Source organism: Phalaenopsis equestris, unplaced genomic scaffold (genome assembly GCF_001263595.1).
Source record: "Phalaenopsis equestris unplaced genomic scaffold, ASM126359v1 Scaffold000511, whole genome shotgun sequence".
Taxonomy (NCBI): domain Eukaryota; kingdom Viridiplantae; phylum Streptophyta; class Magnoliopsida; order Asparagales; family Orchidaceae; genus Phalaenopsis; species Phalaenopsis equestris.
The window spans coordinates 3,111,115-3,126,861 of NW_018164951.1; the positions used below are offsets into that span (position 1 = coordinate 3,111,115).

The 15,747-nt window shown below is 30.3% G+C and overlaps 1 protein-coding gene across 1 annotated transcript in view; it reads right to left on the reverse strand.

Annotated features, from left to right (window-relative positions):
• The window catches only part of LOC110028427 (transcription initiation factor TFIID subunit 15b), a gene marked incomplete at its 5' end in the record, with an annotated part of 27,157 nt that extends 11,412 nt beyond the window's left edge, over positions 1 to 15,745 (reverse strand). Inside the window, 3 exons of the mRNA XM_020730261.1 lie at positions 9,972 to 10,053; positions 10,132 to 10,282; positions 15,608 to 15,745. Of these exons, the coding sequence (XP_020585920.1) occupies positions 9,972 to 10,053; positions 10,132 to 10,282; positions 15,608 to 15,745 (371 nt within the window). The remainder of the gene's footprint in view (positions 1 to 9,971; positions 10,054 to 10,131; positions 10,283 to 15,607) is intronic.
• Between the last annotated feature and the right edge of the window lie 2 nt (positions 15,746 to 15,747).

Sequence of the window (15,747 nt, forward strand, 5' to 3'; positions counted from 1 at the left end):
ATATATATATATATATATATATCCTCAGACGTCCCATCAATTCCTTGCCGTGAATAAGATACTTGCTCTTTTAAGTTTTAAAAAGACAGATATTAATGAAATTACAAATTATCGCAAATAATAACAATAATAATAATAATAATAAACAATATCAATGATAACAACAATAATACTAGAAGAAACGATGAGAATAACATAACTAACAATACCACAACCTACATACGTTTGATCGTAAATCATTGTGTAATATGCTAATCTCTACTGCGAAGTAATTTAACATGTGAAACTACCATCTTTCCCATCTGCATGATTGCCAAACATTTAAAAAAAAATCATATAATATAAGCCAAAAATATATATTTTTTTTTCAGCAGAAACTTCAATGTATGATCCAAGCCCTGACCAAGAATCCAAATAGCATGGTATTTATTAGGGAAATTTACAAAAATACCACACAATTCTTATTTATTTACATATCTAACACCTATACTTCCATCTTTACATTCATAATACTTTTTTATCATAAACCCATGAATAAAAATGTGTATTTCACTTAAAAAAAGTAGATGATAGTGGTATTTTTGATGTAATATTAAAGATTTGATTGTTATCTATAGATATTAAATTTGGGTGTTAGACATGTAAATACATAAGAATTGTGTGGTATGTATATCAAAACCAAAGAAAGGCCTGCCTCAACAAAAGAGCCACTACAGGACTTCTGTTCAACTAAATTCTTTGCAGTGCTATAAGATATCTAGTATAAAAAAAATCTATTTCAAATAGAAGAGCACTACTATTTTTCCCGTTGAGATAGAAGAAATGAATATTTTGTAGGAGATACGGAGCCCAAATATGGACCTTAGAATAAAAAGAAATAAAACCAGCCTATAGAAAAAACAGGAAAACAGTAAAAAAAATCCAGGTAATAACTCCAATAATATTTTACCTTCGCATAAAAATAAGTAGAAAATAGAATATGAATAAATTAGGTTTCTTTAATTGAAAATGCAGCAGGATTTGACAGCTGCTAGAAGTCTAATTGTACTTGATTAAAAGCTTGAAGGGTCTGTTTAGGGCAGCTGCAACTATTTGAAGAAGCAGTTGTGAAGCTGCTAAAGAAGAGGTTGTCGTTCAGGAAAGTTGCGGTAGCTATCACAAAAAAAAAAAAAAAAAAAAAAAAAAAAAAAAAAAAAAAAAAAAAAAAAAAAAAAGTCTGGCTACAGTTTTTTAGCAGCCACCACAACTAGTCAGGACTCGTGGGAAAACACAGCTTTCAGCTGCAGTTGTTTGAGAGAATGGCCAAAACACAGTTTTGCCAAGCAGAAAAAACTACAGAACAACACACCGCCACCGCATATGCACCTTAATATGTCAACGGTTTGGTATCATGGAGTGTAAATATCTTCGATAATTCATGCTTTTGTTCTCCTTCATGAAGTGTTTATCAAACCAACATGCTTAGTCTTGGTTAGCATGATTCTTAGCAATGTTGATTACAAATTTGTTGTCATATTCATCACGAATTCCTTATTATAAATTTTTTTATTTTGCAAGACGTTTTTTAAGCCATAATCCTTAACAAATTTCACGTGCCATGATCCTGAATTCGCTTCAGCACTACTATTAACAATAGTAGAGTATTTTTACGTCTACAGGTAACTGAACTTTCCCAAACAAAAAAAGTAATAATAATATGTGAAATATGATCAAACATGATGACCTCTAAAGATATCTCGATCTCTTGTACATAACTTCAAGGTGTTACCCTGTGAGATTATCCATGCATCAACTAACTACATCAACCGTTAAGCAAATGTCAAGTCCGGTGTGATAAAGGTAGATAAGTTTTACAGCTAATTATTAGTGTCTTCCTTTGTCAACCTATGTCTCAGTACCCTTCAATCAAATTTTATTGAAGGGCTCCATATAAATGCTAAAAGGCTTGCAACCGCTCATACATATTTCTTAAGTGGATCTCGAATGTACTTCTTTTAAAAGGCTGAAATAACTTAATTACACCAATTTCTTGATTTCAAATTCCCTGGTTAGTAAACTGGCATTACTAATTTCTTTTGCATGAATTGCCCAGCAAAATAAAATCATCAACAAGAATTGCCCCTCAATATACTGCTAATTTATTTTACATGAATTTAATGATAATTCATTGATAAAGAAAGCTAGCCAAATTGAAGATGGGAGTATCAATTCTTTTAAATGGCATTAGTTAATATGTCCAATCATGCTCTTTGATTTTTTCAAACCATACAAAGCTTTCATTTTGTCTATATGCTTGATTTGCGTTGTTAATGGTCTCAAACCCACGTGATATAGTCATACAAACTTCGTCTTTCAAATCCACATTAAGGAAGGCATTTTTGTAATCCTAATGATGAAGCGATCAATTAAAATTAGCCACCAATGAGAATATAACCTGAACAGTGACAATTTTGACAAGTATGGCGAAGATCTCTTGATATTCAATCTCATGTGTTAAAATGAATCCTCGTGCAATTAATCTAGCCTTATACTTTCAACGATCCCATCTAGCTTGTATTTGGTGTTAAGAATCCATTTGCATTCACCAAACCAAGTTTTTTTTTTTTTTTTTATCTTTCGATATTATGAAAGGTTTTCATTTGTCATTTTTCTTGAGTCTGAATTTCCTCATGTTTCTCTTCATACAAGTTTATTTAAGGCTTCTTAGATGTTATTTGGATGTCATGTTCCTCGAGTAGGTTAAGAAATAAGTTCAAAAGAAAATTTCTGAAACGACCAAGAATAATTAATACAAATGATACCTCTTGAAGAAAGATTTTTTATAAAGGGAGATATAAATGAAAAAGTTGCTAGAGTTGTAGAATTTTAAAAATATTCATGGTCACTACGGTTTTGGACTGAATAATGAAGAAGTTAAAACCATAATATAGTTTGCTTTAGCATAAGATTTTGTTATTGCTAATACTTCATTTAAAGAAACAGATTAGCCTATTATTACTTACAAGAATAGATCTAATAAAACATAAATTAATTATTTTCTTCAAAGAAATAGAGATCGTCGATAATGTAGAGATTATAAGGTGATTACAAGTGAAAATTTAAGTACTCAACATCGATTATTATTTTTGAATTTTAAGATGAAAAATTGCAAGAAAAAGAATATAGGAAAATATTATCATAAAATTAGATGAGGGTATCCAAAAGATAAATAAAATTATTTTTATGAGTAAACTTCAAGATTTTAAAATTTGATATGTTCATGAAAAAGCGAATTCTATGTGGGATAAAGTAGCAAGTAAGATTAAACAAATGGCAAAAGATGTATTTGGAGAATCAAAAGGAAAAAAATTTATAAATAAAAATAGTTGGTGGTGGAATAATCATGTGCAAGAAAAGACAAAATATAAGAAGTTGTGTCATAAAAGTTGTTTTAAATATAAAATCTTAGAAAATTGGGAAACATATAAGATGAGCCGTAGGGAGTCTAAGAGAACAACTAGTGATGCTAAAAATTATGATTTTAGTGATCTTTATAATAAATTAAATACTAAAAATGATGGAAAAAATATATGTATAAGCTAATCAAATAAGGAGAAAATAAAAGTAAAGATTTAATTTAAGTAATGTGTTTTAAAGATAAAAATCAAAAAATATTTTTCTTAGAAGAAGATATTTAACATAGGTGGATGAGTTATTTCGATAAACTTTTTAATGAAATTTCTGAAAATGCTATCAACCTTTGTGATCTTAATATTATTAATAATAATAAAATATTTTATTTTTACCATCGCATCAGTAAAAAATTAAATGAGGCTTTAAAGAAACCCAACTATAGAAAATCAATAAGATGTGATGATATCTTTATTGAAGTGTAGAAATATTTAGAAGATTTAAAAATTTCTTGACACACTAAAATCTTTAATGTTATTTTAAAAACTACAAAGATTCGAGAGGAGTGGAGTATTTTGGTCTCCATTTCAAAGAATAAAGAGGCCACATAAACGTGTGCAAATAATGGATGAATTAAGTGGTTGTCACACTTTAAAATTATGGAAGAAGATAATTGAACATAGGTACGCGATACAAAAATTTCTAATAATCAGCTTGGATTTATGCCGAGCAGGCCTGCTATGAAAGTTATACACTTATTGTCAGGTTCGATGAAGAAGTACAGAGAGGAGGATCTACATATGATTTTTGTTGATTCAGAAAAAGCTTACGATAAGGTTCCAAGGGAAGCCCTTTGGAAAGTTCTAAAGAAGAAAGTATTGATATGAATTATATTCATGTCATTAAAGATATGTATAGAGGTGTTATTTGTGTTCGAACAGAAGGAGGATTGACCTAGTATTTTCCTAATTCAGTTGGATTACATAAGGATCGACTTTAAGCCCATATCCTTTAACTTTAGTTATGGATGCTCTTACTAGACATTTGCAGGAAGATGTACCTTGGTTTATGCTTTTCATTGATGATATCCTTCGTGTGGATAAGACTGGAGGAATTCGAGAAAAGCTTGAATTATGGAGGTCTACATTGGAGTCTAAAGGCCTTTGTTTGAGTAGATCTAAAATTAAATACACAAAATGTAATTTTAGTATTAGTAACTCTAGTGACAAAGTTGTAACTAAGGGTGATTCAATCAATAAAAGGTGTGAATGTTTTAGATATCTCGATTCTATTGTTCAAAGTGATGGTGATACAGATGAGTATATTATTAGCAGAATTCAAGCTGATTGGTTGAAGTGAAGAAATGCATCGGGCTTATTGTGTATAGAAAAGAACTGCATCGACTAAAAGGAAAATTATATAACGGTGGTGAGACCTGCATAGCTCTATGTTGCAGAATGTTGGCCTTTAAAAGAGAAGCATAAAACAAAGTTAAGTGTTGTTGAGATAAGAATGCTTAGATGGATTAGTAGCTTAACACTTAAAAAACAAAATAATAGATGAATATATTCATCATAGGGTTGGAGTAGCTCCAATGGCGGACAAGATTAAAGAGAGTCGTCTTAGATGGCTTAGTCAAATTAAATGTCGACCATCTGATGATCTGGTTATGAAAATAGATATTTTAAATTCAACTTATGTTAAGAAAGGCGGAGGTAGACCTAAAAAAATTTGGGCATATTGCATAAACAATGATCTTAATATATGAGAAATAAATGTAAAGATGACATTCAATAAGAAGCAATAGAGAAAAAAAGGATTCATGTAGTTGATCCCACTTAGTGGGATAAAGGCTTGTTGTTGTTGTTGTCTTAGATGTTATTTTGAATTTACAAGCTAGAAAATTTTTATTAAAGGCATGATACTTGGGAAAAATTTTTCACAAGTAATATAATAAAAAATTGGGTGTTTAGTGCAACTCCTTACTCCTTTTCTAGAAACAATAGGAGTATTAGATCGTCGTCTAAATCATTACTACCATGTGAAGAGGATTCATAAGAGGGGAAAAACATTATATTTAGTTTATGATAATTGTTTTAATCAATCTTATTGGTTTAATTTTCCTAACACCTAAAGTAGACAGTCTCGTTGAAACCTGCTCATTGCAAGTGATCTTTGGAGCTTTCAAGAAGTTGGAAATAATGAGATTGAAGGACAAGGTTTGGAAGATATGCATACTAAAATACAATAAGGCAAATATTATTGTAAAACTCACATTCATGAAATGAATTGAATCACCCCTCTAAACGTGAGTTTTGAGGCAAAAAAGTTGTTTTCCAAATGCTTACACATATAGAAATGTCACATTTTTTTTTTTAAAATGTTGCGAGAATAATATTTGCATCCTTATTGGTTTGATGAGTACCCAAAAAAATGCATTGTAAAAGTGTGGGATAAAGTTTGCTTATTTTATATGGAGAAATATGCATAACAGCAAAGAAAATGAAAACCTTGAAGGGTATAGTGATAAAGCCTATTTAAGGAATAAGGCCTCGTTTGATAATGCGGTAAACCTCCGTTTCGGTCCAGAGAACACCGATAAAATGTATGGTCGCTGTTTGGTACGACGACGTCGTCGGAAGTCCGTTGAATGGAACGTCATTTTATCTTTGTTTCATATCGTGACATTGGCCCACCGTTCCACTCTTTCTCAAGTCAAATTGTCCAAAATGGCCCTCGCCCTCGCCCCTGTCGAATGCTCTGTGGACGGGTTCCGGGAAATCACAACTTGGAAGCGACCTCGTCAGAATCCGTCCGCAAGAGCAGGCTTCAGAGAGGGCGGGAGAGGGAATTGAGAGGTGGCGACAACAGCGTCGGCAAGTTAAGTTCTCAAGGCACTGGGGAGAAGTTTGGAGGATTGGTAAAAGAAGGTCAAGGGAAATCGAAGTTATTTTTATTTGCATATGTTAGAAAGGGGCATTTTAGTATTTTATATTCTAAAAGCTAGGATTAATGAAATAAAAAAAAGTAATTCAAACGGATTGTCAGTTTTAATAATTGGAATTTTATATCGTCATTTATGTTGAAGTTTCTTTCAAAAGAGCTTTTATGAAAGGCAGAGCTCTCTCAAACAGGGCCTAAGCCCAAGTGAGGATTTGATTAGTTCTGAATTTCAAAAATGATTTATGAAAAATGCAGCAATATGGGAAACCCTGCCACAATAAAGTTATGAAATATTGATCATGAACATACTTGATCAAGCAACTTCCAATATTATAAGGACATTAATGTACATTGTTAATTTCATTGTCAATTTCATTTTGGGTTTCAAATTAAGTTTGTAGAAGAGGATTTTTTTTAAAACAAGTTTTTCTTTCATTAGAAATATTCAAGTTGCTTAAGCATCTTATCAACTAACGGTAAAAGCCAAGTAGCACAAGAGAAATTATTCATCCGGGTTGAACCAAAAATAACACCATGATTTGCAAAAATTGTCGTGAGGTTTTATATGAATAAGATAATATTTTACGTTTTTAGATAATTGGCATGTCTCACACTGAAGATTTTCAGGATTTTTATCAATAAATAAGTAAAAATTAAGTTTTCAAGATACAAGAAGCTAAAATGACAAAAGCGAATGAGGCACATATGATTCCACTTTAATTATGAGAATAAGATACATATTGAGCATGTTTTACTTGCATTCCAAGTTTTGCAAAATCCAAAAGGTGATAAAATTTTTTTCCTTAGCATTTTCAATCATCCTCCCTAAGATCACATCCAAGAATTTCATAACCCAGCCCATATCTTTAGTAATTTTATTGATTGTTGATATGTTGCAAGTGTGGAAGTCGAGGTAACCAATTTCAAAAACAGAGAAACAATGATGTAAATTATTGACCATCTGCTATCCTGGCACTATGGTTTTCTAAACAAGAAAAAAGAGTATTTAATAATGAAGCATTTCCTATAATGTTATCTAAAGCTCCAAAATCTATAGCATAATTATGTTTTTTTTTTTTCATTTGTGGCATTAAAAGCATTCAATAGCATACATTTTCGAACAATTGATTTAGTGTTGATTTCAGGTGCAGTAGGACTTGATAAAAGTTGGCTATGCATTTTTCTCAACATATCAATGCGTCCTTGGAGGAAAAGGGAGGAATGCGGCTTTAATAATCATTAATATTGGTAGAGGAAAACAACAAACTTAATCAACTGGATTCCCATCAAATTTCAGGCATACTTCATTTGTGTCCAAATTTACAAGTGTCACGTCAAGATTTTTTCTAATAAAGTTATCACTAAAACAATTCATAAATTGAGAAGCAATAGATCAAATCTATAGGTGGTTTGAAGCGCTTTGATTTTCCATCATGTTCTTCTTCCACTTTCTTCCATATGGTCTTCCAAAAAGACTTCTCGTACAGAACAACTTTTATTCTAAATATCCTACCTCTGACTTGATCAAAGTTACTAATTATTCCAATACAAAAATTGAGCATCCTATATCTCTCAAGAATTTTGGTATATGGCTGCACACACCCATGGTCTCCCAAATTAGTACTTCAAAGACAACCAATTGTTGTCAATGCTGAGCAAGGGGTTTGTAGAATTGAACGATTGAAATATCCCCTTATTGAAGATCATGAAGAATGTCATTAATTTCAATTAGTTATGTAGTATTTTCATTGTCGAAGTAAATATCTTTTAAGACATCCAAAATTTCTTTTGCAATCTCATATAACATAAAATTATGTCCAGTTTCATTTTTTTAGTGTTGATAAGCTAGCAAGTACATCACCAATGTTATTTTCAGCTCTCCAAATTATAAAATTTCAGATCTTCTTTCCGTGGGGAAATAACAACACCAGTGAAACAATCATCTTTGCATCTTTGTTGTGGAACAATAAAAGTGAATGAGCACATTAAAGATAATTTTATCCATTCAACTTGTGCCTAATAACAATTGCTGTCATGTGATACCAATTCCCAGCTGAAAGTGACCTAAAAAAAGGAGCTTCTATCGATGGCCATGCAGCCTTTAGCGATCAGCAAAATTTTAAAATAGATAACAAAGAAATTAGACGAACTATAAATCTGAGGGGAATTGGAAATCTAAGAAGAACAATACTAATACATGTTAAAACACATGAAAGATTTTATTTTCTTATTCCAGACAAAAAGTGCAAAATATATAGGAGGGCCTCAGAATAGAAAGAAATAAAACTAATCAAAGGGAAAAAGAGAAAAATAACAAACAAAATTCAAAGTAATAATCAATAATGTTATTCACCTCCATGAAAAAAGAGGACAAAAAAATTTAGAAAGATCAGGATTCTTGATTAGCACAAGCCTGCATGATTTCCATGAATGGATTCTGCGGTTTCACTGTAGTTGGGAGTTTAAGTTTTGACAGATGCAGAAGAAATTTCTGGATAGAAAACCTGCTAGCAATTATCTATATATGCTGGAAAGGTGCTCGCCACCATAAATCCCTTAAAAAATGGATCCTAAATAGCGAGAGTGCATGCCACCAGAGACTTCCATAAGTGCATCATTGATTATCGGACTTATGCCCACAACATTGAAGGCTTTGTGAATTGGATGCACGATTTCCACAATATCCTTAGACAATGTTTTCATTATGCAATAACTTAAACAAACAAAAGTCACAACATAGCAAGTAACTTTACTCCATCGTAGCACTCAACCATTAGATTTCAGTAGCCACTAAACAACCTCTTATTACTTTAAGAGGTTGTTTTTTTGTTGAAAAGGAATGCAATGTAAAAGTAATGTTTATTTTGAATGTTTTGGAACTGTTTGATTCGGTGAAAAATGAAAGCATGATTTTACTTTTTTTTTTTTTTGGATTGAAGAAAAACAACATACATAAAATAAGGACGCAATCGTGGTGACGAGCGGCTACAACTTGCGGCGGGCAGCGGCAACAAATGGCCTATGTTTAAGGAGAGGGGAACCGGAAGGTGGCACGCAATAGCCTCACTTTGCACTCTATTTCAAATTCGCCCAAATCTAGGAAGTTTAGAGTACACTGAAAATGAACCAACACTACATTTGAAATGTGTTACTATTTTACATTAAATTCATTTTTCTCCAAACTAAAGGCTCAAATATTCAAAATCCCTATATTTGAATGAAATACTGCTCTTTTATTATCCAACCAAACAGCCCCTAAATAAAAAAGTTAATTCCAGAAGCTTTTTTACTTCATGAAAAGATAGGGCAGAAGCCAAATTCAATGGAAATATCCGTAAGAAGGCCGGATTCTAAACCAGGAAGGTCTGAAGATTTCTAATGTCATTGCACAAAATCTTGTCTAGAATGAAGAGAGAAACTGCACAATTCAGTACATTAAAGCAAATGCAGTTAATTAGACTTCTAAGAAAATAGTTCTTAGCTTTTCATGTGCTCTTCAGCTCTTGACATCTAAAAAAATCACAGTAGAATAATTAAGCTTTGAGGACATACTACACAATGAGAAACTCCTATGCGAAAGTTAAATAACATGGTAATGTAGAAAGAGAATAAAGATGAGATTGAAATGACAGAAGTACCCGTGACCATATGCAGGCGCAGGTCTTGGCGCAGATTTTTCAGCCATCGCAACTTTGATAGGGTAGCCCCTTAAAACATGGTCTGAGATAACAAAAAAGGCATGAGTGTAAAACTTTAAAAAAACACATAACAAGCAGAATAAACAATGCTAGAGCTAACTGTTGTAGAAGCCTCCAGCAGAATGTGCTGCCGCAGGATCTTCATAGGAAAGACAAGCATCTCCTTTACTATTTCCAGCTTCATCAGTATATATCTTTATGTTCCAGGGCCACTGATCTTTGTAACCACGTTTCTGTTTGATCCTTCCAACCTACAAAAAAAATGGTGAATATAATACTAACAGTATTGGATATATAATGCCTCCACCTGAGATTATGAAATTAAAACATAAAAATGAAAAAGGCACTCTTTCAAATAACCCAGTTAAACTGAACTCGTATAAAATTTGCAATGTACCTAAATAAAGAAATGCAGAATTTGGTTCTCAAATGCCTTCAATGCCACATCTCCATTATACAGGACATCAAAGGTTTTTTTACCACCTTGTATTCAAAAACACTGCTTACCAAACCTCATCAATACATCCCTCCAAAATTTATTGCAAATCTATCAAACAAATCTAATTTTTTTCAGCAACAACATGGACATCAATGATTTCTTTGTTTCCCAACAATCAAACCAATACAACACACCCAATCTAATTGTCAATAAATAAAATTGACATTAATTCTTAATAATCTTCTATTATCACAAACTACACAAGATATATCTTTATTTTACCGAACAAACACTCTAGAAATAATATTCTGATTGATTTCCCACTTCTTTAGTATAGTGAATCAAAGATGCGGAAATCCGTCATACCTAAGTCTCACATTCATATTAAACCAAGAGCAACTAATATCAAGCCCAAATCAATTACAATTAAAAAAAATATAATTATCTTTTGCTCTACTCATCCTAGTCTCCAGATCTTCTAAAAAGATTTTTACCCTAAGTTTTAAACTTAATCATTGGTATCACCTATTAAAAAATATTTCATCTAATAGTATGCATCTCCATAATATAATGTAGCTGTTTTTGAATATCATTTATAACCATTTCTATAACTAATAATATATATATATAAACTTGAGATTAACAGTCCAACCCAAAAATTAATTATAATGCTACTCAACAATCTATTATGCATATATTTAATTCTTAAACATAATTCAAAAACAAATTTCCTCCACCATGCCAAACAAACCAACCCTCATGATACTCGATCACATGTTCTTCATGCTTAAAAAATATTCATACAAAAATTATATTTTTCCATTAATTCTAAGCATATTAAAACACTAACATACCTGATCTTCTTCACATAAAACAGAATGAGTATCTTATATGGTATCATTTTCAATGTCCATAGTCCGTTGATCTCTCTCCCATTATTTTTTAGCAATAATTATAAGTTTGATTCTCAAAATAAATATCACAACCCTTAAAAATCTCCTTATTTCCTTTTTTTTTCGGGACAGTTAAGCCCAAAAGGCAATATACATGATTTGAACCCACGACCTCATGGTGGGAAACATCACCCTCAACCACTATGTCGCGGATAAGTGCTCAATCTTCTTAATTTTAAAAAATAAATTAAAATATTCCTTCTAGAATAATTTAGTGTGCCCTTTGCACAAGAAGCGGGATTATATGCATTACAATAGCTTAGAATAATCAACCTTAAAAGTAGAATAAAGTCAATCCAAACAAATATATTTTCTTTCATGCATAGTTGAGGAAGAAATGATATTTATAAATGGTTACTTAAAAGGAGAAGAGGATATAATATTTAAAAAAAACTACTTAAATTGGCAGACAGTTTATAAAAATCTAATCTACGTGAGCATGCATGCGAGTATGAAAAAAAAAAGATAGAAAAGCACCGTGAAAAAAGTATTTCGCAATAGCCATGATATGCTATAACAAAATCAAATGTTAAAAAACTAAAGAAGCACTTAACTTCCTTTAAAAGTTGAGTCATAAAGGAAAGATAAGAAGACTAATTCCATCAAGAATATTATGATAGAATTTTCTAATAATATAGAAACAGATGATACATTAGCGGAAACACTTATAGGTAGAATGATGAGGTATTAAATATTACTAGGGAAAAGAAAATCATTTTTAAGAGTAGCAAAAAAAAATTTTCTAAGGCTTATAATTATTATAAAAACATCAAAAATTTTATGATGGGGATGGTGAGCAAAACCAAACTATAGTTATTTATTATTTATATAAAACTTGCTAAAAAAAGAATAAAAGGATATAATAAAAAATAAATATGCCAAGAGATAAGAGTTCCCGAGTAAAAAGTTCTTTGAGATCATAATCAATTTAAGGTCATGTAAATGAAGATAATAATAATTTATTATAATAATAATTTATTTAAGGATAAAACATCAACATAAAATAGAGATGTTATCGGATGGGGTTTCAAAAAAATTAGTCAAAAAAATTAGTATTTAAAATTAGCATGATGAACAAAAAAATCATGAGGTGTCAAATATTACTAGGGAAAAGAAATGCACTTAAAGAGTAGCAAGAATAAATACTTCCAAGGTTTATAATTATTATAAAAAATATTACAAATTTATAAAGAGAATAGTGAGCAAAACCAAAAATATAGTTATTCATTATTTAAATAAAACTCAGTAAAAAGAAACAATAAAAAGATACAATATAAAATAAATAGGTCAAGAGATAAAAAGTTCTTTGAGACCTCAATCAATCTATATTCATGTAAATGAAGATAATAATAATTTATTTAGAGATAAAATATCAACATAAATAGAGATGCTACTCTAAGAAATTATTAGATGGGGTTTCAAGGAAATTATTATTTAAAATTAGTGTGATGAACAAAAAAATGAAATATATAATAACAAATTATATTAACAAAATAAATTATTAAATAAATGCAATTGTTAGATATGACGCATTAGAAATAACGATAATAATGTCTTATTTAAAAAATGAAAGATCGAAATATTAGTGTTTACAAATTAATAAATAAAAATTTAAAAAATAAACTATTTTACATATGCATAATGAACAAAATAATAGACACATAAGGATAATATTTTAAGCCTACTCGTCCAAATAAGAAATTTATTGAGATTCAAGAGATAGGGATACTAGTGGTTTGGCAAAAAAAACTTTTAAAATAATATTGATGACAAAGAGGACACACAAGGTATTAGAGAATAATTATGATACCAATATTTAAATATAAAGGAAATGTTCAATATTATAATTATAGAAAAATGAAGCTTATGAATCATAAAATGAAATTATTAAAAATAGTAATTAAAACTGACAACTAGAAAAAATAAATCAATATTAAATAATCAATTTGTTTTCATGACAGAAAGATTCACCATAAGATTAATTTTTAAACCAAACTAATTAAAATTTATAAATAGAAAAAAATCTTCATATAATCTACAAAAACGTACATGATGGATAAAAGTGTCAATTTGAACCCAACACGAAATCCCAAAACAAAATTGTGGCTAAAATTTAACAATAAAAAATCTAGATCCTGGACAACCTATATAAAATGTGAGTTCATTTGGGTCATTAGATTCAAGTCATGTGGTATGAAGTTAGGCCAAGGTCGATTTAAAAAAAATGTCTTGACTATTTGATTTTATAATGAAAAACTCATATACAGATATTTTTTGCTTATTTTTCTTAGTTATCATCTTTAAATCATACAATCATGTTTATTTTGGTAGGGTTAACACCAACCCATTAAAACATACTTGTTTTCCATGTTATAACATTCGTGAGTTTTGGTTGAGTCGAGTTTAGGTTGCGTTTTTGACCCGTTCAAAGAGTGGGTCAAGTTTGGGCCCCTAAAGAATATCATGATGACTGATTTGATGCACACCAAGCAAGTTATTCGTGCATAAGAAATATTGAATTTATCAAAGACATATATGACCATAGTTAATTAATACAAGTTGTTATAAAGTGACCAAAAGTTTAGATTAAGATTACATCAAAAATGAATTTAAGTCAATCTATTTTTATATTTATTTATGAATATGCTTACCAAAAGCATTCAAAGTCAGATGTCATGGTGCATGTTTGAAAACATAATTCTAATAGGTGAAGCCTCTACCAAAACAAGAGGAAGTTTGAAACAACGAAGAAAATGTTTAGAGGACAAGAGGAACTACTTTTAATAGAGCAAATATAGACTATATAATATGACATTTTAGACTTTTTAACAGCTTTGAAATTAGCTGCTAACAACCAAAATCTTTAGAAGTTGAAGTACTAATTGAGCGCAGTAAGTTTAAGTTTTTTTTTTCCCATTATACAAACTAATAATGATATAGATTAAGGGTGTGATTGTTTCGGGTGTGGTTATATGAAATTTGAATTCAAAAGTTATTGTAGAAAATTTATTGACCCAAAACGTGGTCTCAAAATTTTGTTTTGACCCAAACGGTGGTCTCAAAATTTTAAACAAATGCAGTAGCATAAGACAGAGCTTCTAAAGTCAAAGGTGAATGGTTAGACTAACTATGTTATACGGATCTGAGTTTTGGATGATAAAAATTTCATTAAAATTTAAACTGGGCGTGGAGAAAATGAGAAACAAAGATGGATATGAAATAAAACAAAGAATGATTTATTAATGATTACACAAAATGAATAATTAGAGTAGCACCAATTCAAGATGAGACGGTTGAAAATGGACTAGTTTATATAGAGATATATATTGATGGATAAAAAAAGCACTATTATACTAATGGATAAAATTAAGTATCGAATGATTAGGTAGGAAAAGAGTAGACAAAAGATAACATAGAAAGAAGTTGTTCAAAAAAAGAATAAAAAAGATGGTTTTAATAACTCATATACCACACAGTGGACCCAAATAAGGATTCATAAAATCAACCTCAAATAGTTGGTTTGGGGTTGTGCTTAGAGGCAACTCTAACATCGACATGCTACCCACAAGAAAAAAATCTAGTGGAAACCTCTTTTGTTTATTTGTTGTTGATGATGAAGATGGTGTGTGTGTGTGTGTGTACTGCATAAGTGTGTATTAAGATTCCAACATAATCTGCAAAAATAGAAGCTCACTTCATGGAAAATGAAACCACGTAACATTACAAGCAACAACACTATTCAAGAGAAATCATTCCTACTATATCAAAAGAAAAATGGTACAAATTAAGTGAAATAAATTAAAAAAAGCAAGAATATATACCACAAGTAAATGGACATACATAAACATCAAGAAGATGGAAACAAAGTTCATTGCACAGCTATATAAACATCATCAAGATAGAAAATTGTTTATTATTTGCCTTAGAAGATGTCACTCAACCAGATAACATATGATATGAAGAAATTTGGCAACGTGAATTATAAAAATCAATCTAAAAATGAATTTGTTCATTCAAGTAATACTACTTAATTAAAACATCCAAAATGACAAAGCATACAACACACCTTAAAAATAAAAGATAGAGAATGAAATAAAAATTACATGAGACAAGTATGAATTTACAAACCTATGCAAATTATGTTTTCAATAAATGAAAAAATAATAGACAAAATAAAATTATACCTGTCCAATGCCACCAAAAAGATCCCTCAATTCATCAATTGTCACATCTGTTGGCAAATTTGAGATGTAAATTCTAGAATTATCACAAGTATCCCCGCATGTTTCATCACATTGCTTAATATTTGGTGCAGTTTCAGCAG